General features: G+C 33.9%; 1 protein-coding gene across 2 annotated transcripts; it reads left to right on the top strand.

The window, feature by feature from the left end:
• Nucleotides 1–1,967: 1,967 nt before the first annotated feature.
• Nucleotides 1,968–6,854, top strand: LOC21388706 (mitochondrial fission 1 protein A). Of its 2 annotated transcripts, none has more exons than XM_010092603.2 (5): nucleotides 1,968–2,102; nucleotides 3,993–4,131; nucleotides 5,757–5,878; nucleotides 6,338–6,401; nucleotides 6,519–6,854. In XM_010092603.2, the coding sequence occupies exons 1-5, from the start codon at nucleotides 2,010–2,012 to the stop codon at nucleotides 6,602–6,604; spliced, it is 504 nt and encodes a 167-aa protein (XP_010090905.1). In that variant the 5' UTR covers nucleotides 1,968–2,009; the 3' UTR covers nucleotides 6,605–6,854. The 2 variants fall into 2 exon arrangements, with proteins under 2 accessions (XP_010090905.1, XP_024017784.1); XM_024162016.1 differs by having other exon boundaries at nucleotides 5,748–5,878.
• Nucleotides 6,855–27,264: the final 20,410 nt, after the last annotated feature.

Here is a 27,264-nt window from a genome sequence, read left to right as displayed (position 1 = left end):
TCTTTTTTTTTTTTGCTAATTATTCCACTAAAATATTTTTTTCAAATCTATGCTTTTTCTAAAATGTTTCTTCTTTTTTTATGTACTCCTACTTTGTTTTCAATTTCACTTACATTCATGGTTTTTTCCCTAATTGCCAAAATAAGATTATTTTTTAAATGTGCACGTATTTAAGCATCTTTTCCGTTCTCATATATACTTTTGATTATCTAATCAAAATCAAAACCTTTTTTCTTTAAATATGATCTTCTTATCTATACATGTATTACATTGTACAAAAACAAACATTTGGATCATTAACTTTTATAAAAATTATTAGAAATATGTATAATCTTACAAAAACTTTTTTTAATGGTTAATTTTAAGGGAATACTTACACTAGGAACAAGTAGAAATTGTTGCAACAATTCCTCGATTTTTTCGAATTAGTAATCCTTTTTAAAAATTAAATGGATTCAGTCTTATATATGCATAAGGTAGGTAATAAAAAAAAAAAAAAAAAAAAACAAGTAAAGAAGAAGAAGAAGAGTTCTTCTTTCTTAACACTTAGAAGACGTATGAGATGAAAGTTTCATGCATATTTTAAATGAGAGAAAGTAGTATTTCAATAATCTAATCTGTTAGTTTTCACATTAAAAGTTTAAAGAACGCGTCATAAAACTACTTTTACTCACAGCTAATATCATTAAAAAGTTAATTCAACAGTTAAAATAACAGTCTCTACCGTAAGATAAAATAGCAGTTTTTACCATAAAAGTTTCCTAATTTTAGACAAAAATAACTTATATGAATTAGGCACATGATTCATTAAAGTCTTAACATAATAATATCTAAAATTTATTTCTCAACAAAAAAAAAATCTTCAAAAAATTTTATACAAAATTCAACAAAATAAGGTTCTGTTTTTTTCACAGGTTTGAGTTGAGATCTTAAGTTGAAAAGTGAATTACATGAGAGGAAACACTGTAACAAAAAAGTTGAATTTAAATTTTCGTGAGGAAAAATACTCTAGTAAAAAATTTGAGTTGTAATTTGAATTTTGAAAAGAAAGGGCCTATGCACACGTGTGTTCAACTAGTATATATATAAGTTTGAGTCATAATGCCATATTTGGTGCACCGTAATATATTGTATCATATTCTATCATATAGTATTATATTGCATTGTATAATTTTTATACAATGCGGTGTTTGGTTGGTGATATTATTAAACATTATACTATTTTTACCATTGTAATCTATTTACGTATTAATTTGTAATAAGGTAAAATTTAGGCCTAATCATAACCTAATTGCTAATTCGACTCTAATCTCAACCCAAACCCAACATTTAGAGGAAGCAAGGGAGAAAGTAGAATTGCTACATAAGGGTCATTTTACAAAAAAATTTGAAAAATGAGATCAAATTGTAATTTTTAAAATTTGAAGGGTGAAAATATAATTTTAAAAAATTTTAGGGGTCAAAATATAAATTAAAAAAGATGAAAGGTGAAAACATAATTTTAAAAAGTTTAAGGATTAAAATATAATTTTAAAATATAAACTCAACATCACTCCAATCTTAAAACTACACCATAATATCTATCCCAAATCCAATCTCAAAACTTAATATTTGTAAAATATTTTATATATTTTTAATATGATATTTTAAATTAAATTACATAATACTCCAATCTTAAAACTACACCATAATATCTATCCCAAATCCAATCTCAAAACTTAATATTTGTAAAATATTTTATATATTTTTAATATGATATTTTAAATTAAATTATATAATACGATCAAATAAATAATAAAAAAAATTTATTAAATATCACACTTTTTATTATATTACTTTTAAGTCTCTCATTAAATTATACAATATATAAATATCACTAAACATTATATTATTAAATAATATAATACGGAGTATTTACAGAGAGTATTATATTACTTTTAAGTTAATTTTTACACATCTGGTATCTCTTTTAGAAATTGGTTCAGAGTAGAGAAGTGATTGAACAGCGAATGGAAGCAAAGATCGGCAAGTTCTTCGAATCCGTCGGCTCCTTCTTCGGCGGCGGAGATCAGATTCCTTGGTGCGATCGCGACGTCATTCTCGTACGTATGATCTTTCTCTTACTCTCTATTCCTTTCCCATCCACATCAAAACTTCGTTTACTGTTTGTTTCCCGAGAAAGTCCAAAAGAGAGAGACAGAAAATCGGAGAAAACCTTGACGCTGAACTGAGGGGAAATGGTTTCATTTGCTTCGAATTTTGACGGTGTGGAGACAATAAGATTTGTGAATTTGGTCTCTGTTCTCTTCTCTCGCCATTTTATCTGGATTTCTAGGGCGAAACTACGGGGCTTATTATTCTAGTGCCTTATTTTACCGAGCCTCTGTAGAAAGAAATACTTTCCTTGAGTTTTTCCATTTTTCTTGGGTTTGTTTTTTTTTTTTTTCCTTTCATTTTTTAGTATTATTTAGTTTACTCTTTCGCAAAACTGAATGCGTTTTCCGTCTTTTTTATTTTGTTCCACGAGTTTTGTGTGATGGTTCTAACTTTGATTCGTACCACCTGTGGAAGTTGATCATTTTGTGTAATTTGGTATTTGAATTTAGATGTATACAGAATTGGGTGTTGCGCAAAATTTTTGGTTTTAGCTGGAAAATCTGTATGCTTAAGAGCTTTGCTGGGATTGGATAAGTAGTTTTTTAGGTTCTTATTCAATTCACTAGAGGCAGAGCGTTAAGCAATTTCTCTCCTTTTGATAATTAGATTAAATTTGTGATGATGTTTCTGAATTTGGAAACCACTTAGGTGGTAGGATAAGTATTGGAGTAAATTTTAAGGCTTGTTTGGTAGAGGAGATTGAACCTCAGTTCAAAGTTCTGTGACACTGTTTTTTCTAACAAAATTTGAATTTAAAAAGTTCAGTTATAGTGTTTTCTCTCACAAAAATTTAAAACTTTGAATTCTGGTTCAAACCGCCTAGATTGAAACCCATGAACCAAAGCCCTTAATCTTTTGTCTGAGGGCTAATGTTATATGTTTGGTTAAAAATGGTTTTGGATTCTCAGGAAGACTTAAAAGCTTTATACTAGAGGTAGTCTTGCACTATATCGTCACTTTATTTGGTTAATGCATACTAAATCTACACTCGTAAGTAATAGAAGTGGCGAAGTAGTAGTACTACCTAACGGTGGATTTTGTATTTTTTTTTTTTTGTTCTCTTTCTCTGCTATTAGATGTGGATTCTTTCAACGCCACAATGTGTACTGATATACACCCAAATAGATATCGATTTACGTGTATCTTGTGTATCATGTATATGTATTTGCTTGTCTTTTAAAGGTGGGTACTGCTTTAGCACCATGAGTCCAACCTCTCTTGTGATTATTATAAATATAGGTAATATGTATGATGGAACGTGTTAGGACACCAGCGCACTAATAGTTCACACCACACACACACACTATTTAACAAAATCAGGAGAAATTAGCTCATGGAAAGGGTCGAACTCCTTTTATTTATCAACAGTGGTCTCCATTTTTAGAAGATGAGAGAAAAATGAAGATGAGCATTAAACTGGAAAGTAAACACTAGTAGGTTTTGAGGACTCCTCAGCTCCAAAGGCACAGTGTGAAAACTACCAAAATGACCAAAAACAGAACAATACTCCACTGTTGCCTTTCAGATCATTATCTTGTAACCAACCTCCTAAAAAACTAGCCACCTCAGTTACTGACTTAATTCCCAAATTCCACACGGCCCTCTCCAATACTTCCCTTATTTCCTTTTTGACCCTCTCTAGTATACACAAATCTAGCTGGGACTAGCAGAATGAGACTTCAATGTTTATGTCTGCTCTTACTTTCTAGTTATGTCGAATCCAACCATATGCTTTCGTTGATGTTACCTCCTGTGGTAGCTATGCTTGACGATCTGGTATCCATCATCTTTTTCAAGTTTCTTTTTGTTTACACTGTATTTGCTTATTGGCACAGGGCTGTGAGAGAGAAGTTGCTGATGCCACTAATGGAGGCTCAGATGAACGTAAGAATGAAAGCATTATGAGGTTGTCATGGGCACTTGTTCACTCGAGGCAACCTGAAGATGTGAGGCGCGGGGTAGCCATGCTTGAAGGTAAAATAAATTGATTAAATCTTGATTAAAGATTTACGTTCCTGGTGTTTTCTATGGAAGGAAAAGTAATATAGCTTCCCAGTTACCAGTGTTACAATGACTGCTATCGACGTTGATACAATTTTTACTTTTTGAGCTCCATCCGTGGCCTACAAGGTCTTCACTGTTGTTATTATTTTTCCTGTGTTGTGTCCCTACTTTCTTAGTTGCTCCCCCTTGTGTTTATATTCATGTTTTTATAGTCCAAAACAGAGGACAAACATTGGAATCTGACATGAATCAGATTTCATTGGTTTTTCTATCAATGCTTTCTTCTGCACCAGATATTCTTTTTTTTTTTTTTTTTGTTCGCGCACTCTCTCTATATATATGTATAGGATTAATTTCAACAATTCCCCCCAAACTATGACCCTTGTAACATTTTGCCCCCCGAATTTTAAAAAGTAACATCCTTCCCCCCGAACTTTGTTCCGTTAACAATTTTTCCCCTTCTGTTACAATGAGTGACAGAAATTGTACGTGTCACTTATTTAGTGAGAATTAAAAGTGCAATTATGCTTATACCCTCTGAAAATGTAAAAAATAATAAGAAAAAACAAAGAAAACCCTCTCTCCCCCTCTCTCTCTCTTCTATCTCTCTCTGACTTTCTTTCTAACATCTATTTTTTCCAATTTCTAATTTCTATGGTATGTGTGTGAGTCTCTCTCTCTCTTCTTTCTCTCTCTAAGCCAATTGGATAACACGAGGCTCCTTCTTCTTCTTCTCCTCCTCCTCTTGTTCTCTCGTAAAATTCTAGGGCAAACTTTGAGCCACAATTTTCTTCTCCACCCTGCAATACTTTTGTTCTAATCTTCATCAGTTAGGGATTCCGTTATCCAATTCCTCCCGGTTTACCCCTTTTTTCTTATTTGATGTTTCCGGGTTTCAATTTTTGAGTCATTTCTCTTTCTTTGTGGTTGTTATTTTCGCTTATTATATGCAATTGGCTTTTTAATATTTGTATTTTAGATTTTTTTTTCTCTATTGTTCTTCATTGGTAGATTAATTTCATTGTTGGTTTCAAAACAGTTTTAATTTTGTGAAAGTGGCTTGATTTTAGAGAAAATTTCTGTGCAAGAGATCTGGTTCCAGAATTAGATTTCAGTGCAAGAGATATGGTTTCAGAATTAGTCCAGAATTATCCTCCCCAGACTGGTCATGTGCCTGACACGTGGCGAATTCCGTCACTTATTGTAACAGAAGGGGAAAAATTGTTAACGGAACAAAGTTCGGGGGGGGGGGCAGATATTACTTTTTAAAATTTAAGGGGCAAAGTGTTACAAGAGTCATAGTTTGGAAGGAATTTTTGAAATTAATCCATGTGTATATTTTTTCCCTTTTTCTTAAAAAGAAAAAAAACAAAAACAAAAGCAAAAACAAAACAAAATTGGTTTTCCTTCTTTTGCCAAAATGAATAAGGTAATTACCTCGTACCATTTTTTTGAATTATGCATTGATCTCTCTGATCGACTCTGGTGGTCCTTAGATTTTGGAGGTTGAAGGAGTCTATTTCCTTTTTCAGGAGTCCATCTTTCCTTTTTGATTATAATTGAGTAAAAGTCTGAAATAATATTAGTATCCGCAGCTTCCTTGACAAACAGTAGCTCGCCTTTGGAACAGAGAGAGAAGTTTTACCTTCTGGCTGTTGGATATTACCGAACCAGTGAATACTCAAAGAGTCGACAGCTCCTGGAGCAGTGCTTGGAGGTTTGTTCTTGTTTTTTGTTGTAACTAATTTGCCAGAAAACCTGTTTCTGGTGGCATTGTTCTTTTCTCCCCTTTTCTTTACATTAAATTTTTAGTAGTATTTGGGCTCGCAGTTTCTGGCTTGGTAAAAGCAAATAGTTACTTCATTGTTATTGTTATTACAAATGCAATTTTCCAAGGTTATGGAATCAGCTATTCTTTGGTAGAGAGTACATGTAAGTGATCATTTATACACCGCCGTATGAAACTGTAAATCTGTGTCACCTTGATTGATTCATCCATCCAATTTGACACTGCAGACCGTCTGTTCTTTCTTCACGTCCTACTCACGGAAACGAAATTAACTACGCCCTTTGTTATTCAATTTTGCCACCACTTTTAATATTCATTTTCATGGGGATTATCATTGTATGTGCTCCGTTCGTTTCTGCGTAACTCATTTCTTTTAAATTCTTGTAGATTGCCCCCGATTGGAGGCAGGCTCTGGCCCTTAAGAAGACAGTTGAGGACCGAATTGCTAAAGGTAATAACTCGAATTTCTCACCTTTGTTACGAAATTATGTCATTTAGCTGAAAAAAAATGCAAACACGTTATTTTAATTAATTATTTATTTGTTTGTTTTTTTTTTCGGGGACACAGATGGTGTTATTGGAATAGGCATTGCCGCCACTGCAGTTGGACTTATAGCCGGTGGAATTGCTGCTGCTTTGGCTCGCAAGAACTGATCATAAATATTATTATCACTCCTTTGCAGTCAGCATGTCGATACAACATTTTTTTTTTCCTGAATGAATTCGTTTCAAAAGGTATTTCATTTCATACATGTAGACGTGATAAAAATTACATGTTAAAACATTTAGATATAGCTCATTAAAAGTGCATGGAAGTTGCTTAAATTGAATCATCACTTTTAGCTCCGAATTTAGTCGTGCTAAATCCTTGTCTCGGAGGCGTTAATTATTGCACCCTTGGTAACAATTTTTTCCCTTTACTTGTCAAGCATTACGTTTTTTATATTGGTTTTGTTAGCCATATTCTAATGGCTCCTTTGTGTTCATTAATTTAAACACAAAATTGAATTTGTCTAAATTTTTGTGAGAGAAAATGACGTAACCAAAATTGTTTGGACCACAACTTTTTAGTTTAATTCTGGGAGAAAGAGAAAAATAGGTCAAGACTTGAGATGAATTAAAATTAATAGGTTAATAGTTTACATAAGTTAATAAATAGGTCAAATTATTATTTTCGTCTATAATTTATCTAGTTATGAACTATAACTTGATAAATTATTGTCCATAATTTGTCTGGCTATGAATCATAACTTAACAAATGTGTTCATAACTTATCTGATTATGAATCATAACTTGATAAATTATGACCTATTAATTTCTATAACTAAAAAATTAGCCTATATACTTTCTTAAGCTTTCATATTGGCCTATTTTTTACTATTTCCCTTTAAATCTATGCAAAGGCCCAAAGAACCACAGCACTAGTGTGTTTGGATGATTGTGTCCAACATATTCTAAGGTCAAGGGATGCATTTGCACACAATTATTATTAAAATTGACTGAAATATTCTTAATAATAATATATATTTTGATTCTGCCCATATAATTTATTCTTATAAGAAATTATTATTTTTTTGCTCAATTAAGAAATTATTATTTTAGTTCTACCCATTTTATATCTTTGTAACGGACATCACTTTTTCTAAAAACTTTATCCGATTGAAACATACAAATTTTTCAATAAACGCACAACACAAAATTTTACTCAACTATTTTCTATAATTATTAACCATTTACAAATAATGGCAATAAACTATATATATATATATATATATATATATATATATATTATGATACTCACCCCGAGAGGAGGGGACTTGATAAATTATTGTCCATAATTTGTCTGGCTATGAATCATAACTTAACAAATGTGTTCATAACTTATCTGATTATGAATCATAACTTGATAAATTATGACCTATTAATTTCTATAACTAAAAAATTAGCCTATATACTTTCTTAAGCTTTCATATTGGCCTATTTTTTACTATTTCCCTTTAAATCTATGCAAAGGCCCAAAGAACCACAGCACTAGTGTGTTTGGATGATTGTGTCCAACATATTCTAAGGTCAAGGGATGCATTTGCACACAATTATTATTAAAATTGACTGAAATATTCTTAATAATAATATATATTTTGATTCTGCCCATATAATTTATTCTTATAAGAAATTATTATTTTTTTGCTCAATTAAGAAATTATTATTTTAGTTCTACCCATTTTATATCTTTGTAACGGACATCACTTTTTCTAAAAACTTTATCCGATTGAAACATACAAATTTTTCAATAAACGCACAACACAAAATTTTACTCAACTATTTTCTATAATTATTAACCATTTACAAATAATGGCAATAAACTATATATATATATATATATATATATATATATATCCTATGATTCACGCCTAGTGAAGTGGGAGATAGCCCTAATTGATAACACTCCATTGGACAGAGTGAGTTATTTACTTCGTCTCTAAGTGATGTTATTGCGTTACGATTTTATTCTCTCATCTATTATTGATTAGGATATCTAATATTAGTTCTCGTCTTATATAAAAATCATATATTAGGTTATACTTGTTTTGACTCACCATTTTGTATTTAGATATAAGAGGTTTTCTTCCATTAAATCTGACTCAATTGGCTTAGTAATTACATACACGTAACTGGTTCTTCTCAATTCTCCCTTGTTTAATATTAATTTCTTATCTACTATGAATTTAGTCTCTAATTAATCATGCATTGAAAATCTAATAATAATTAATTAATATCTAATTAATCACTAATAAATCTCCAATTTAATGATTAATTACTCAAATTAATAATTAATTAATTAGCTTTAAATCAATAATAAGTTAGCTGACAAATAATTAATTTTTTAGTTTCTTGATTAATTGTTTAATTATTCAGTTAATAATTACTTCCTTATTCATTAATTTCGTGTTAATTAAATAATTGTTAAATGTTATTTCATTATTTCTAAGTCAATTTAGTTTTAGCTGATGGCCAAAACTGCTCCCACCCGCTTCCCTGCAAGCAACGAATTCCAACCCCAACGGCGACATCCGCCTGTACCACCGTCAAGAGGAAGCCCATGGACCAGATCAAGATCCCACTGCTGCTAGAAATCAGAAAAAAAATAAATAAATACTTCTTAAAAATGCATGAATTAATATTTCTATTCCTTATTATTAATTAATATATTTTTTAGTTAAATAATTATACTAATAAAACAGCATTACTTAAAAATAGGAGTTACAAATTTAAACTCATACACCACCCTTAAGATTAAATTCTGTAATTTCGTCCCAAAAATCTGATGCCCAGCCCAGAGTGGCCAAGGATTTCCGGCCCCCTAGGACCAATTAAGAGAGCGGCAATATTACAAACTCTTTTTTTTTTTTTTGAAACCTTCAACACAACCGCATAATTCATAATTTATTATAAAATCCTTTTAGATTATTATCACCTATACCCCTTAAATTTGGGCGTTACCCCTACTTTACTTTTAGAATTTTAAAAATTTTCACTTTACTACTTTAAACCTTTATAAATTTTCACTTTGTCCCTTTCTTCTCAATTTCTGTTCAAAACATACGCAAAGCATCTCACATGTACTCATGTGATTGGTGCTTGATCACTATCCTCATAGTAATCCAATCACTCAATATGCTTTTTCTTAGTTTCTTTGATTTTCTAAACACTGTTTGATGTATTTTATCATTTTTGTTTTTCTATTTGAATTAATTTTATTGATTTGATTCGTTGTAAGACATAACAGTACTTAAATTTTATGAAAATGTTGATATCGGTAAAAATTAACCTAAAATATACAAATTCATCCTAAAGCACTTTATCGACATTTTGCTAATATCTCCAAAAAAATTTTGCAAAATATTTCGTCATTTAATACTACACTTTTCAAAATAAGAGATATTCAAAGTTTGAAGTAGTATGGAGGGAACAATAAAAAAGTTCAGGGGAGGCAAAGTGGAGGTGATCTCAAAGTTCAGGAGACAAAGTGGAGATGACTCCAAAGTTCAAGGAGCATAGGTGCAAATCATCAAAAAATAAATTATGATTTTACTCTCAAACACCATACATATGAGTGCACATGAGACGTTTTCTATCTCATTTAAATGGAAATTTGGACGGAAGGGGTAAAGTGCAAGTTCGTGAAAGTGTAAAATAATAAAGTGAGGATTTTTAAAGTTTAATGTGCAAAATAGAGGTGACCCAAAATTTAGAAGGCATAAATAAGAATAATCCAATCTTTTTTAAAGTTTCTTAAAACTGTACCATACTAATTTTAAAGAAAAGAAAACATGTAAACACAGTATCAATCTACCAAGTGGTGCAAGCATAACAAATGAGCACAAATGGCATGCACTAGATACCAAGTGTGCGCATAATGGGTTGGAAACCGGTACATATAAGAACTACATAATAATTAGAACATACATAAACCAATCAGATAATCACCCTAAAATGTTTTAGGACCTGTTTAATTTTATGATTTAAACTCATGATTTTTATTATGCTCTCTCAAAAAAAATTTAAATTAAAAAAATTTTTACTAATGGTTCTTTTATAAAGTTTGAATTCATAATCAAAATTACTAATTTAAATGTGCAAACCATAATGTATCAAACTAGAGCCTCATTTAATGGTTGGCAGGCTCAAACTATTGTGGTTCGAACCTTTTTAATTTGATAATAGATAATTATGAAGCTTTGCCAAATAAGTTCAAAAGGAAGGCAACTATTTTTCATCTTTTTTTTTTTTATAGAAGCTAATTTTTAGCGTGTGATGTGCGAGGAATTCATTTAAAATTATGGTTAAACAAATTATTTTAATTTATTTTGTTGTCTTTTAAATTAACGTTATTTTGTCTTGTTTAGTTTGTTTTTATTTAATTTTGTGTAATATTATTTTGTTTCAGTGTATTTTTATTCAATTTAATTTTGTATTTGAATTATTTATATCTGAGTAATATCGAAATTTTAATGCAAAACAGTGTTAAAATGGATAAAATCAAACCACAAATCAAGTAACAGATATAATAAACAATTACAACTAAAAAATTATGCAATTGTTCTTTTTTTTTTAAAAAGAAACACATCAGTATAGTGATTCAAATTCTATTTGGTCTGACCCAAAAATCTCACAGAGCAACATACGTGGTGAAGCTTTAATACTGAAATTCTATTTGGTATGGACCTTTTTTTGTTAATGATTTCATTGTCTTTTAAATTAATTCCATTTTAATTGTTTTGTTAAATTTTTTTATTTAATTTGACGTGATTTAATTTTATTTTAGTGTATTTTTGTTTAATTAAATTTGATTATTTATTGTATTTTTGTCTTTTAAATTAATTCCATTTATTGTATTAATTTTATTCTAAGTCTTGAGAAGATTCAGGAGGCTTATAAGAAGATGTACAACAAATTGCTTGTTGTTTGCAAACGAAATAAATCGCTTAAAGATGAAGTTGGTGTCTTAACAAAGGAAAGAGATGAGTTGAAGAAGGCTGCAACAAATTATGAAATCTTGGCAATAAAGCATCAGAGAAAGCTTGCTGAGACCAGACTCGAATTGGAGCAGACCCAGAAGAATTTAAGGATGCTAAACTCGGGCACATCAAAATTGGATCACTTACTCTCACAACAAAAAACTTGTGGTGATCATTCAGGCCTTGGCTACAAAGGTCAAGAAATTCCTAGGAAGATTGTCTTTATGAAACGAGCCACCAGTACTATGATGCAATCCTTTGAGAAATCTCAGGTAAGATTAGACAAGAAGTTTGTTGCAAAGCCTGTTGTAACAAGACAAGCAACAGACAGGTTCGTTCCTATCTGTCACTATTGTAATTTGCCTGGCCACATTAGACCTAGATGTTACAAATACTTGAATGCTTTAAAAAGAGGTATGATCATTAATCCACCAAATTCCGTATTCACAAGGACACCTAAAGCAAAGATTGATGTGAAAAATAAATTTCCTAGACATTTGTGGATAAGGAAATCTGATTTAAAGTGTCTTGGGGCTTATACTTCTTTTAAAGCATGTACTACTAACTCTGAGTATTGTGGTAATGATCACTTCAAGCTTTTGATAGGTGATAAAAACAATATGCATGGGAGAATACCATATTCAGGGGGAGTAAGACTTGTGGTGTATTCAGGGGGAGCAATTTGCAAAACTCAATGAATTGGAACGTGATTTGTAGGAAGGTGTTGCACAATTTCTAGAATTTTTGGCTTATTTTTGTCAAAAATGGGGAGTAAGTAGCCTAGTAGGTTTGATTTGTGCGGGTTGTCTTTACAAAAAGTATTGTGTTTTAGTTGCTATTATTAGTTTTGCCAAAACAATGCCAAAGGGGGAGATTGTTGGGATTTATTTCTAAATTTGTGTATTGATTGTAATCGGATTTGATTGGCATTATTTTGAAAATGTTTGGCTGGTTGATGGTGTTTGAAAATAGATGTGCAGCTAGCTAGCTTTGTTTGGAAGGTTACTAAAAGATCCGGAAACTTAATTTAGTTTCTATTTTTGTAAGTCAACTATTGAGCCAAAGATGGTAAATTGATTTGATTGATATTTGATTGAGATTTTCGTGGCTGGATGATCTTCCTCTGTCTCCTAAGAATGAGTCCATGTCCGTTTATCAGTTTTGGGAACATTTTAGAATTAAAGAAGATTGATTCGTCTGGTTTTGAGAAAGTTAGCTGTGACAGCTATGTTGCAGTTTTGTTGCAACAAGGATCTGTAACAGATTTGGTTCAGCGAATTAATTGAAGATGTGTCAAGCTATTCACAGCTTGCTTATTTATTGAAAGTGTCCATTGAGTCTTTGTACGCCTTTTGATGAGTTTTTACTGGGTTGTGAGACATGGGTGAACACTTGTATTCAAAGAGATGATTTGAGTGTTTTTCAGGAGAAAAACTTAGTTGGAGGGATTCTAATGTTCAAAAGTCGAGGGGATCTCGCTGTTCAAGTCCATTGGGAAATTGCAAGTTCATAGGCGTCTTCTTAGAGAGGGAGTCTCGGGTAGATTAAGTCCAATTGAATTGTAAAAGAGTTCTTAGTGGATCATTCATCACCTGGGCGTAGCCCCGCAGAGTAGGGTGTTACCGAACCGCGATACCATTTCTCTCATGTTCTTTTATTTTATGTTTCTGCATTATTCATATTGTCTTATAAAGTTTTAAAAGACTCAAACCAGGTAGGGTGTTATCGAACCGCGATACTATTTCTCTCGTGTTCTTTTATTTTATATTTCTGCATTATTCATATTATCTTATAAAGTTTTAAAAGACTCAAATCGGTACTAACACTGTGTATAATGTACTCACATTATTTTTTGACATTCTATGTACATGTATTTAATATGTATTATATACCTGATAACTTTTGAAATTCTATATATAAACATATTAATTATAACTGAATTCACTTTTCATTTATTTATAAATTATAACTCATAAATTGTATCTAACAGTACGTCAAAATTTTAATCAATTTTTACACATAGAAATTTTTAGAAAGAGCAGCATTTGTTTGGTAAAGCATCGTAAACGTGCAGAATGATGCCATCTATTATTATTTTCATATTTTATTTTCAGTGGCAATAATGAGGTTTTATGTACCATCCATTCAACGATGCCATCTATTATTATTTTATAGATATTTTACCGTATTTATTGTACTAGCTAGACACTGAGCACATTCACCATGTTATTATGAGTTATTCCTGCTACTTACTGTTAAGAATACGAGCATGTTTCATCTTAATTCTCGATATTTAGTAGACGTTTGGTTTATATATTCAGAATTATGATTTAAAATTATTTTTATTTTACGTGTATTTTATGAGAAAAAAATACTATAAAAAATATCATGATTCATAATTAGAGACGAATATATGAAACAAACATCCTCTTACTTTTAGAGAATTAGTTAGCAGGATGCTTCTCAATATATAATTTAGGCACGTACGTTATAAATTATATATTTTCAGGCTGAATCTAACAAGAGAATGACATGTGAGTGTTTTGTGATAGATAAGGGAAAAAGAAGTAAATTTGTAGTTAAGTTTTTTTAGAAATGATTTTAGATTCGCCTTAAAAAAAATCAATATATTGCTCTTAAACCCTTTTGTGTCATTTTTGCGCTACATTTTAATTTAAAAAGAGAACACATGGTTTAAAAACTATTGTGTTGTTTGTTTCAACAATCTGAACAAAAAATGTAATTCGGATTGTGGTTGAAGGTTAGATTCAAAATGATGATCGGTAGATAATTAAATGAGGACAATTCAAACCATTAACAATGGTTCTAACTCTTGATTTTAAGAATCGACCCCCCTCTAAGGTTACAATCTGAATATTTTGTTACAGGGATCAAATTGTAGGTTTTGTGACAGGGATCTTTACTTGACCCATCGTACAACCCTCCTAATTTCTTATGAAGCTATAGCGTTTTGACAACAGTAGCTAAAATGTTTTCTCTCTTTTTGAGTTGTTTTACTTCTGTTGCTTTGTCTTAGGGCTGGATGCTTCGTCTCTTATTTATTTTTATTTTAGATTTTAATAGTATTTAAATGGAAGAGTAAATGAAGAGGCGTATAGTATTAATATGTTAATTATCTATGATATCAGTTATCTTCTCTCGTCACTTACTAAAAAAATTTGATTTTATTTTGCTTCATTGGGAAGCTACAAATTCTTTGAATATACAACTGTTGTGTGGGAAAATGTGACGGACACATGGACGAACGATAATGCGACACGTGGCCTTGACTACTCCCCACCAAGCAGAAAACCCTCGACGTCTACGGATCCCTCCTATTCCGCTGGACAGCGCAAAGTCCAAATTAGGACCACGATCCCTCATGGTGTCGACAGATCGCGCCGTAGACACGAAGATCCCTCGACCGCAGAAAGGATCCAAAGAGGGCGATTGGGCCAAGCAGCGCTGACGACGAGGGAAACGTTCTTTAGAAGACGTGACGAGTTGCGTGCTTAAGTGGAAGACGTCTGCAGGCATTAATTGCAAGCTCTCAAAACGCCCCACATAGGGGATAGAAAAGTATTACGGAGAAGCACAGACCGTAATAGGAGACTAATTGGCTGAGTGAACAGTGCTGATTAGTGGGCTACGTCTGGGCCTACCAAGGAAGAGCACTTGAGTGCTCCCACCTAGTAAGGAAACCCCCTAAGCGAAGGAAGCCCAGTATAAAAGGAGGAAGACCCCCAGTAAGGCAGGGGTTGAGAAATTCCAGAAAAATAAAAAAGAGATTGAAGAAAAGCAATTGCTGTAAATTGTTACCTTCTAAACAGAAATACAAAATCACAGTGGATGTAGCTCTCATTTTATAGAGTGAACCACTATAAAATTCCTTGTGTCATTTGTCTATGTATGATTTAGTTAACACACAAACACACATGTTCAACAAATCCTCATATGTTAAATACACCCATGGCCGGTAATCTAAAGAGAAACCAAAAAGTAACCCGGCCGATTTTTATTAACGAAATTTGACCGTCAACAACTACCATCTTCAAGACTTGGCATAGAGCTACGCCAAGAACTATTCTGATCAGAAACATCTTATGAAACTTCATTTGCAACATTATCAATTCCATTACGCACTCACATGAGCTGGCTCATCATTGTGTTTAGAAGCACTGTTGCTCTCTGTAAGAGGGTGTCGGCAATGTTTTCTTGTACAATATTCCAAAAAAAAAAAAAAGGAAGACACTCATCAATTTCAGGGTTATCAACAACCCTTTTATTAATTAAGAAATTCAATATTAATCACGTCCTTGTCAATCCCATCTCTTTATTCTTATTATTATGTTCTGTACTGATTCTCATATTGACAAGTACATCTGTTTATCACTCAAAATTTTTGACATGTTGGAAAATAGACAATTTATGAAGGCACCTCCGCATAAGATATATTTCAGACCACGCTTGTTTCATTTCTTTTTCTTGTTGTAACCCTTTATGAGTTCTTTTTTTTTCCTAGAAAACCCTAACGAGTTGTATTTAGAGGTGACAATTAATGTTAATGAGTTGTGTTCGTGTCAACCTGCTTATTAATCGTGTCAGAAATCATCAATCCAAACACGACTTGTTTTAAATGTGTCAAAAATATCAACCCAAACACGGCTCATTTATTAATCGTGTCAACCCACATAACCCGTTTAAATTAATACATTGAATAAATAACTAATATAATAATGATTTATTTAATAGGGTCAAGACAGTATTAACATGTTTATTAGTCAATTTTTTTTTCCTTTAAGAAAAATAAATGAATTTTACCTACAAATATTAAAATTCACATTATTTGTATTTAATATGTCATATAAGCTTTCATATTATATCACATATCATTAGATTACAAATAACACATATTGTTAATCATGTTAGGAAGTCAACCCTAACTCATCCCGTTTATTAATCGTGTTAATCGTGTCAATCCGATTATGACCCAAACCCATTTATAGTAAACCCAAATCCACTAACTTCGAGCGGGTTTCGAATCGTGTCGTCGTATCGCTACCTGATTGCCAACCCTAGTTGTATTTAGCATTAACTTATTTGTAAAACTCAAGTTGGCACAATGAAAACAAGACTACCACCGCTAAATTTTAAAAATTGCTCATCAATTATTCTTATCAAGAATCAAAATTGCCAAAATAAGAAAAGAACGTGGAGTAACATTCCAAAATTAAAAGCTTAAGGATCAAATTGTCACAATGTTTAAGTTCATAAACTAATGGCATGTTTACCTACGCGTAATCGGAATGAGCATAAATTGGAGTGGACATGATTCGGAGTAGGTAGGATTCGGAGTGAGAAACCAGAGTCAGAATAAGCTGTTTACTTAGTGATAGAATTCGAAATCAAAGTCATTCTAAATCTCATTCATATGTTTACTTACACCCAGAATCAGAATAAAAAAGTGTAAAAATACAAATATACCCTTTAAATCAATTTGATATTTTCAATTTAAAATTTTTTTGTGTACTTATTATATTAAAATTAATCATAATTAAAATATTTAGTGTAATAATTGGGTACTAAAATAATAAATATAAATTGTACAACTATTTAAAATATAAAAATTAATTTTAAGAAAATTTAAATAAAATAAATAAAAATAAAAAATAGTGTTAAAAATAAAATATATTATTAATTTATTAAAAAATAAAGTACATATTTATTATATTAAAGTTAACAATAATTATGCTAATATTATAATATTAGGCAAATAAAATAATAAATATATGTTGCATTTATTATTTTTTAAATTTTATTTTTAATTGTGTTTTTATAAGTAAAATAAGGGTATGATAGGAAATTAATATTAATATTAGGAATGAGAGTCTCAATCCCAAGGGGGGTATGGGAGTACCAATCTCATTCCTCAATCTCAAATTTGAGTGGGTCCCACCAATCTCACTCCCATTTTAAGATAAAAAAGAGCAAGTAAATATGGGATCGATTCTCATTCCCCACTCTCATTTTTTAATCTTGATAAGTAAACATGCCAAAATAGTATTGGAACAACCTTTTATCTAATACTGCTTTTGGCTTTTGGTAGTGATTCTAGTATATATTTTTGCCTTGCCAGTTTCTGTTTATTTTGCCTTTGGATTGTTTTGATTTTTCTAACTCTATAGTTGTATATATTTTTTTTGTTTCAATAATATTTGAGTTGGAGATTTCATAAAGGATAAGTTGTTCAGAGAGAGCCAACCTAGTTGGAATGTTTTGAGCAACTTTGATATTAGTTATCCCCTCTCCTCATTTATTCAAAAAACACTGCTTTAGGTATTTACAACAACTTAAAAAAAAATTACTAAACACCTATCTGTACTGCTGGAAATAGTAACTTTTTATTATTCACTCAATATACAACAAATATTTCATCAACACAATAGAGCCAAACTAGGCTGTACCAATTTTCACAAAAAGATTAGACACAAAGAAGTAAATAGCATTCTCAGAAAACAATTTATGTAAGTAGTACGTTTTAAAAATATTTGGAATAAATACTAGTAAGTAGAAAATTTATAAAGTAAATCACATATTTACTTGTAGTAATTAAATCAATTATTTGCCTAATAAATTTGACATTAACCTTCATATTTTCTATCTACTCCAAATATTTTTTAAACCGTGATATTTACTTATTTTAGTTCGTAAACATGCTGTAGATGTTGTTTAATACGATTTTGGCATCTCAATTTGCAGTATATAATTAAAACAAACTTCTTTCCGTGATGCACTATGATAGATCAGTAAAAATCATATTTTTCTTATATAATTAACAAAGAGAGTAAATTCCACTGCCGAGCTCAAAGTTTTCGGTTTTTTGCATAATACATTCTAAACCTTTCAATTTTGACGAATTGCAACCGAATTTTAAAATCAGTAGCAACTGATGATTCTCAAGTTGACGTTTGAGACATGAAATTTACACGTAAAAAGCCGAGTTCGTCATTTCTTTTCATTTGTTAATAATATTGGGCATGATCTGCAGCTTACGATGGGAGTGCCTTCGAACTTTGTTATGCTGTAATTAACTTGAATCTCTTGTGAAATTACATTATTAGTATTACCATTTAGCGGTATCGAATGAGAATAAATAAGATGGGATTCATGTGAATCAAATTATGGGGAAGAAATTAAAGAGAGCGTTAGTGAATCACAAACATGCATGCAGAGGCAGAGGCTACCTTTATTTTATTTTATATATATATATATATATATAGCAAACATAGATTTATTTATGACACATGCATGGTGTTATAATTAAGCTAAACACCCTGCTAAAACGTGATAGACAGGCATATGATGGATGTACGTAGACTTGGCACTTTACTAGCAGCAAGACCCTGCACAAACTCCAACCAAAATGCCAACAGGAATGCAGTAACAACCGGAACAGCAAGGGTCGTTGAGGACGTTGCATGAGGAACCGGGGCAGCCGTCGTTACGGCGGAGTCGGCCAGCACCGTCCAGCATCGGCCTCGGGAACATAGCAGCCTTTTCGGTAAACTCATTGGCCTCATCATCAGAAGGTAGCTGTATATTATTCGTACAATGGGCAAAGGCCAATTGGATGGAAGAATTGGCAACAAGCACTCCTAGTATGAAGACCAACAGAGCAAAACGAAGCTTATTCTTAGCGATATTGATCTCCATTTTTTTTTTTTTCTTCTCTTTACACCTTTGCGTATATATCTTTCACTCTTAATTTGCTCACTGATGAGTTTATGCAACCTACCTAGGTTCCCTTTTATAGAATAAGAAGAATAAAACCTGTAGCAAAATAACAAAACGTGCAACAAGACAATTTTATTTTTTATTTTTTGCAACTCATACATGCACTATATAGCCACTACATTTGTATCTAACAATACGACGAAATTTTAATCAATTTTCACACGTAGAAATTTTTAGAAAGAGCAGCGCTTGTTAGGTGAAGCATCATAAACGTGTAGAATGATGTCATCTACTTTTATTTTTATATTTTATTTTTAGTGGCTATAATGAGGTTTTATATACGATCTATTGAATAATTTCTCTGGATTTTGAATTAAAGGTTAAAAAAAAAAATCAAATATGATTTTCTGCCTTCAAAGCATTACATGAGCCAATACATGTTGCCAACTCAGCAAAGATTTATCTTGAAATTTAGATTCACGATACTTATCGCCTTGCGACTCCACATGACCTAATGTCTATTTCTACTTATCGCCTTGCGACTCCACACACTCCCTAAAGCTGAATTGTTTTCCACAATGAAAACAATTTAGATTTTATTTTTTCTCTTTCCTCAATTTTAAGTTTAAAAATATCATAACTTCTTCGTTTCAATTCCGATTGAGGTTATTTTTTTTAATGCGTTCATAATGAAGAGAGAAACAAATTCTCATCCATATTGCATTTTTTTTAATGTTATTTACAATAAGATTTTATAAGATTTGTTATAAAACTCTAATGACAGTTCTCAACACTTTATCCAAATATAGTTCGAATTTTATTCTCAATCTAAATTACAATTTATTTGCGTATCCAAACACCAATTCGAATCACAATGCAAATCACCACAATTCAAACTAAATGTTACAATCCAAACAACGAACCAAACAAGACTTATATATATTTCATAGGGCAATTCTTAAAAATAACTCCTAAAATGAAACTCCTTTTATTTATATCCATTAACATTAGACCATATATATCTATCTTTTAAATTAGAACTAGTAAAGGGGTAGAGTTTTTTAAAAGAGATACTTTTAGTAAGTTTAAGTCCTTAAATAGATAAAATCTGTAAATTCCTCTAATTTTCATAATAGTTAGTGTAGCTACCATCGTGATATAGCTACAGTGTACAATGTGATATTTTTTCTTTTATGTTTCAATTATTTCTTCTAATTTTAAAATTGCATAATATTGCTTTGTTCATATGCAGATTGATGGAAACCAGACTTATTCACAATGGGCGATTGATGAAATTCTAGTAGAATGGACAAATAGTATCTTCGAAATCCTATTAGCTGCTGCACTAGAGTGAATAAATCCATCAAAATCCTTTCTAGACATTGAACAAGGTGAAATCTAGCCTGAACATGTGAAGTTCTAGATTTGTTGTAGTTACTGGTATCTCATCTCTCACCATACACGAGGCAACTTAGACTCCGGTTGGTCACTGACAAGCCAATACGACTCATCGATCAGTCAGCTTCATTGGTCGATCCCATAACTCCATACTCTGCCTTATGTACCAAGCAACGAGAGAATATCTTCCAAACATTTCTAAAATGAGAACTGACAACTGAATTAGTCTGAAAAGGAAATGAATGAGTCAGTCAAGCTAGGGGAATCAATGAGAGGAAAAAAGGTCAACGGCCAGGTTAAGAACATGTTCTACTCGAGGAATCACAATAAGAACCACAAAGAAAAACTAAATAAGCTCCATGAGGCCAATGTATGGAATTAAGAGCTCATTGAAGCCTTTTTTCTGGTGTGATAAGTGTTGGAAAAATGGTTTGTTAAGCCATTTTAAAGGCCCATTTTGAATGGGGCCCAATAGGTTTTTGGGACAGGTCTCGATGGATTTGCGCTCTCCGTCGCGAGGAGATCGAAATCGAGTATCCATACACTCAAAATAGATTTTGGGTGAATGAGAAATTGATGCTCTAAGTATGTTACTTGGAATGATAAATGTAGAAGAAAATTGCAAAAGTCCCACATTGGCTAGGAGTGAAGTCAATGTGGTGTTTATAAGTGATTGCACTTTGAAGCCTAGGTAAGCATGTATACCAGAGATGCTTTCTCACGTGCAGGAGGGGTGCGAATCACGATCACGGCGGGTTGGGGCCTAATGTGTGCGGACACGAATGCTGGACCGAAAAACCCGCTCTGTGCGAGCTTACCTTTGCGATTTTTTATTTTTGCTTCAGCCCAGTCCTTCCAACTTCTAACCGTTTGGCCTTAGCAAATGTTGTGCTTAATGGAGATTAAAGAAGGCTTAATGGGATGCTTAATTTCAAGATTAATTGTGAGAGTACTGAGGTACTTAAGATATACTCGTGAATATGGATTGCATTTCACAAGAGAGCCTGGTGTTTTAGAAGGATACTCTGACGCGAGTTGGATATCTGATACACAGGACTCTAAGGCTACCAGTGGATATGTATTCACCTTTGCAATTTTTTTTTTTTGCTTCAGCCCAGTCCTTCCAACTTCTAACCGTTTGGCCTTAGCAAATGCTGTGCTTAATGGAGATTAAGGAAGGCTTAATGGGATGCTTAATTTCAAGATTAATTGTCAGAGTACTGAGGTACTTAAGATATACTCGTGAATATGGATTGCATTTCACAAGAGAGCCTGGTGTTTTAAAAGGATACTCTGACGCGAGTTGGATATCTGATACACAGGACTCTAAGGCTACCAGTGGATATGTATTCACCTTTGTGATTTTTTATTTTTGCTTCAGCCCAATCCTTCCAGCTTCTAACCGTTTGGCCTTAGCAAATGCTGTGCTTAATGGAGATTAAAGAAGGCTTAATGGGATGCTTAATTTTGAGATTAATTGTGAGAGTACTGAGGTACTTAAGATATAGTCGTGAATATGGATTGCATTTCAGAAGAGAGCCTGGTGTTTTAGAAGGATACTCTGACGCGAGTTGGATATCTAATACACAAGACTCTAAGGCTACCAGTGGATATGTATTCACCTTGGGTGGTGCATCTATTTCATGGAAATCCTCTAAGCAAACGGTAATAACCAGATCCATGATGGAAGCTGAGTTCGTTGCTTTGGATAAATGTGGCGAAGAAGCTGAATGGCTTAGACATTTCTTAGAGCACATTCCGGATTGGCCAAAGCCTGTACCTGCAATTTGCATACAGAGCGATAGCCAATCAGCTATTGGTAGGGCACACAATACAATGTATAATGGTAAGTCTAGACATATACGTCGTCGACGTAATACCATTAGACAATTGATCTCGACAGGAGTCATAGTCGTTGACTATATAAGGTCGAAAGATAATATTGCGGATCCGCTGAGCAAAGGACTAAATTGAGATCAAGTGGAAAAAACATCTAGAGGAATGGGATTGAAGCCCATGGTAAAATAGGTTGAAGCAATGGAAACCCAACCTAGCTGACTGGAGATCCCAAGATCTAGGTTCAATGGGACAACTAAATTGTCTAGACCGGCTGAGGTCACTGTGGGGGGAACCCCAGCCAAATCCTATGATGATAACAGTGAAACCCGTACGAGAAAAAGGTTAAACATTGGTTTTTAATGATTCTTATGTGTCGGATACGTTAGGAATCCGAGCGGAGTAATACGGGTTACTCTTAATTAAGAAATCACCTATGTGAGAGAGAAGTGGGGCCGCTTCAAATGAGAATTGTGAGGGCTCAATTCTTTAGAAACTCTTGCAAAACCAGGTAGATGTTCTTGGCCGAAACGAACATAACCATGAGAACAGAACTGTGTCAGGAAAATGTCTGTGTGAAGTATAATAACATTTACACGAAGGCAGAACAGTTCGAAGACATCGCGTCTACTGGTCAGCCAGTAAAGTTTTTGTATTCTCACAAGGGAAGGTTCAAAGGGTAACGCCTACCTATCCTTTGCAGGCATCAACCGCAGAACTCTATCACCGTGTCGAGTCTATGTTTTTCTTGTCGTCGGTCAATTTTCATTCATGTGGGGGATTGTTGGAAAAATGGTTTGTTAAGCCATTTTAAAGGCCCATTTTGAGTCCCATATTTGGATGGGGCCCAATATGTTTTTAGGACGGGTCTCGATGGATTTTCGTTCTCCGTCGCGAGGAGATTGAAATCGAGTATTCATACACTCAAAATGGTTTTTGGGTGAATGAGAAATTGATGGTCTAAGTATGTTACTTGGAATGGTAAATGTAGAAGAAAATTGCAAAAGTCCCACATTGGCTAGGAGTGAAGTCAATGTGCTATTTATAAGTGATTGCACTTTGAAGCCTAGGTAAGCATGTATACCAGAAAGGCTCTCTCACGCGCGGGAGGGGTGCGAATCACGATCCCGGCGGGATGGGGCCTAATGTGTGCGCCCGCGACCTGCGGACATGAATGCCGGACCAAAAAACCCGCTCCATGCGAGCTTACTTATGCGATTTTTTATTTTTACTTCAGCCCAGTCCTTCCAGCTTCTAACCGTTTGGCCTTAGCAAATGCTGTGCTTAATGGAGATTAAAGAAGGCTTAATGGGATGCTTAATTCTGAGATTAATTGTGAGAGTACTGAGGTACTTAAGATATACTCGTGAATATGGATTGCATTTCACAAGAGAGCCTGGTGTTTTAGAAGGATACTCTGGCGCGAGTTGGATATCTAATACACAAGACTCTAAGGCTACCAGTGGATATGTATTCACCTTGGGTGGTGCATCTATTTCATGGAAATCCTCTAAGCAAACGGTAATAGCCAGATCCACGATGGAAGCTGAGTTTGTTGCTTTGGATAAATGTGGCGAAGAAGCTGAATGGCTTAGACATTTCTTAGAGGACATTCCGGATTGGCCAAAGCTTGTACCTGCAATTTGCATACACAGCGATAGCCAATCAGCTATTGGTAGGGCACACAATACAATGTATAATGGTAAGTCTAGACATATACGTCGTCGACATAATCCCATTAGACAATTGATCTCGATAGGAGTCATAGTCGTTGACTATATAAGGTCGAAAGATAATATTGCGGATCCGCTTACCAAAGGACTGAATCGCGATCAAGTTGAAAAAACATCTAGAGGAATGGGATTGAAGCCCATGGTAAAATAGGTTGAAGCAATGGAAATCCAACCTTGCTAACTGGAGATCCCAAGATCTAGGTTCAATAGGACAACTAAATTGTCTAGACCGGCTGAGTTCACTGTGGGGGTAACCCCAGCCAATTCCTATGATGATAACAGTGAAACCCGTACGAGAAAAAGGTTAAACATTGGTTTTTAATGATTCTTATACGTCGGATACGTCAGGAATCCGAGCGGAGTAATACGGGTTACTCTTAATTAAGAAATCACCTATGTGAGAGAGAAGTGGGGCCGCTTCAAAGGAGAATTGTGAGGGCTCAATTCTTTAGAAACTCTTGCAGAACCAGGTAGATGTTCATGGCCGAAACGAACATAACCATGAGAACAGAGCTGTGTCAGGAAGATGTTTGTGTGAAGTATAATAACGTTTACATGAAGGCAGAACAGTTCAAAGACATCGCGTCTACTGGTCAGCTAGTAAAATTTTTGTATTCTCACAAGGGAAGGTTCAAAGGGTAATGCCTACCTATCCTTTGCAGGCATCGACCGCAGAACTCTATCACCGTGTCGAGTCTGTGTTTTTCTTGTCGTCGGTCAATTTTCATTCATGTGGGGGATTGTTAGAAAAATGGTTTGTTAAGCCATTTTAAAGGCCCATTTTGAGCCCCATATTCGGATGGGGCCCAATAGGTTTTTAGGACGGGTCTCGATGGATTTGCGTTCTCTGTCGCGAGGAGATCGAAATCGAGTATTCATACACTCAAAATGGTTTTTGGGTGAATGAGAAATTGATGGTCTAAGTATGTTACTTGGAATGGTAAATGTAGAAGAAAATTGCAAAAGTCCCACATTGGCTAGGAGTGAAGTCAATGTTGTGTTTATAAGTGATTGCACTTTGAAGCCTAGATAAGCATGTATACCAGAGAGGCTCTCTCACGCGCAAGGGGGTGCGAATCACGATCCCGGCGGGTTGGGGCCTAATGTGTGTGCCCGCGACCTGCGGACACGAATGCCGGACCGAAAAACCCGCTCCGTGTGAGCTTACTTATGCAATTTTTTATTTTTTCTTCAGCCCAGTCCTTCCAGCTTCTAACCGTTTGGCCTTAGCAAATGCTGTGCTTAATGGAGATTAAAGAAGGCATAATGGGATGCTTAATTTCGAGATTAATTGTGATGATAAAGGCTGGTTATTGAATCAGTTTTTCTATGAACCTGGATGTGTATTATGGCTGGGGTCAGGAAACGTTTTATGCACAATTAAAATGGAGATTAAGGGCCTTTAATTCCTGGTTTCATAACCTATTTTCTAGAGCCTATATAAGGCGTCTTCACATGAAGGAGAGGTACACTTGCACAGAAACATATTATGTTCTTCTCCCACGAGTTCTTCTTCTTTTCTAGTTCGTTGTGTTCTTGTAGTCCGCTTTTGGTGATAGAGGAAAGATCAAGTTCTAATTCGCCGGACGGTTCCGAAAGTGCATCGAGCTATCGTCATTGTCGTTGTATCCTGAGAGACGGACGTCCAACGTAACCTCAAGCACACGCCGGAGGGGACGAATCTGTTTTAAGGAAAACGTGCTCCACGTGCCTCAACATTCTTGCAATTTCCATTTCCGAGTTTTGGTAAAAAGGTTGAATTACAATTGTATGAATTTCGGTTTTGTTCTTCCTTAACTTGTTCCTCTTTTGTATTATCCATACTATTTCGGCTAACAATCTTAAAACAGATTCCGGATTTATACAAAGGAGGTTTTGCAGGGAATATAAAAAAAAAAGGACCAAAACGTTTTCAAGGAAAAAAAAACGTTTTTGTTGTGGTTGTTTGAAATTCTGATAATTTCCTTACTAACTTGGAAATTTTGTTTTAGAAATGGCTGATAATATGAATGTGGTTGTTCCTGCTGGAAGCAACACTATGACGCCTATGTCGTCACCTGTGGGACAAACGTCTGTCTCAGTCCTGACCCCCGCTTTGACCTCGATGTGACCTTCGCCGGTCTCGGTTCCTGTGAACCACAATGAAAAGCCTGATAAATTCAGTGGGCTGAATTTTAAAACTTGGCAACAAAAAATGTTGTTTTATTTAACAACATTGATTCTTGCCAGATTATTGAAAGAGGATCCTCCTACTGTTAGAGAGGATGAAGTGGATGCTCAAGCATTCCACGCGGTTGATGCATGGAACCATTCTGACTTTCTGTGTCGGAACTATGTGCTTAACGGCTTGGCTGATGGGCTTTACAATGTGTATAGCTCAAAGAAAACCGCTAAGGGCTTATGGGAATCTTTGGACCATAAATATAAGTCCGAAGACGCGGGTGCTAAGAAGTTCTTAGTGGGCCAATTCCTGAATTACAAGATGGTGGACTCAAAAACTGTTATTAGTCAAGTTCAAGAGCTCCAATTGATAATTCATGAAATACATGCTGAGGGAATGGCCATTAGTGAATCCTTTCAGGTAGCTACGCTGGTTGATAAGCTACCCCCTCCTAGAAGGAATTCAAGAGCTATCTGTTGCACAAGAGGAAAGAGATGACCGTTGAGCAATTGGTTGTCAGGCTTCGCATCAAAGAAGACAATAGGCAGACTGAGAAGAAGTTCTCCAATGCAACCACGAGCTCTGCTAAGGCTAATGTGGTGGAGCATGATAGCTCCAAAAAGAAAGGAAAGCCCGGATCCAAGTTGGGACCAAAGGGAGGAATTGTCAAGAAGAGATTCCAAGGAAAGTGCTTCAATTGCAACAAGGTTGGGCACAAATTCGTGGATTGCAGGCTGCCAAAACGAAACAAGGATAAGGAGGCCAATGATGTGGACACCATTTCCAAATAAGTGCCCGACATCAGCTTATTTGCTGTGGTCTCCGAAGTAAACTTGGTCGACTCCAATCCAAAGGAGTGGTGGCTCGATACTGGGGCTACAAGACACATCTGCTGTGACCGGGCCGAGTTTGCTGATCTAGTTCCGTTGGAAA

The sequence above is a fragment of the Morus notabilis genome, unplaced genomic scaffold, assembly GCF_000414095.1.
Source record: "Morus notabilis unplaced genomic scaffold, ASM41409v2 Scaffold522, whole genome shotgun sequence".
Lineage (NCBI taxonomy): Eukaryota > Viridiplantae > Streptophyta > Magnoliopsida > Rosales > Moraceae > Morus > Morus notabilis.
Note: the sequence above shows the minus strand (reverse complement) of the source record. Positions and strands in the feature narration are given on the sequence as shown.

What these genes read in the sequence shown, in the direction of transcription:
- LOC21388706 (XM_024162016.1), top strand. Translation starts at nt 2,010, where the DNA reads ATGGAAGCAAAGATCGGCAAGTTCTTCGAATCCGTCGGCTCCTTCTTC. An exon ending in CGGGGTAGCCATGCTTGAAG is followed by an intron (nt 4,132 to 5,747) that starts GTAAAATAAATT and finishes AAATAATATTAG; the next exon opens with TATCCGCAGCTTCCTTGACA. An exon ending in TGAGGACCGAATTGCTAAAG is followed by an intron (nt 6,402 to 6,518) that starts GTAATAACTCGA and finishes TCGGGGACACAG; the next exon opens with ATGGTGTTATTGGAATAGGC.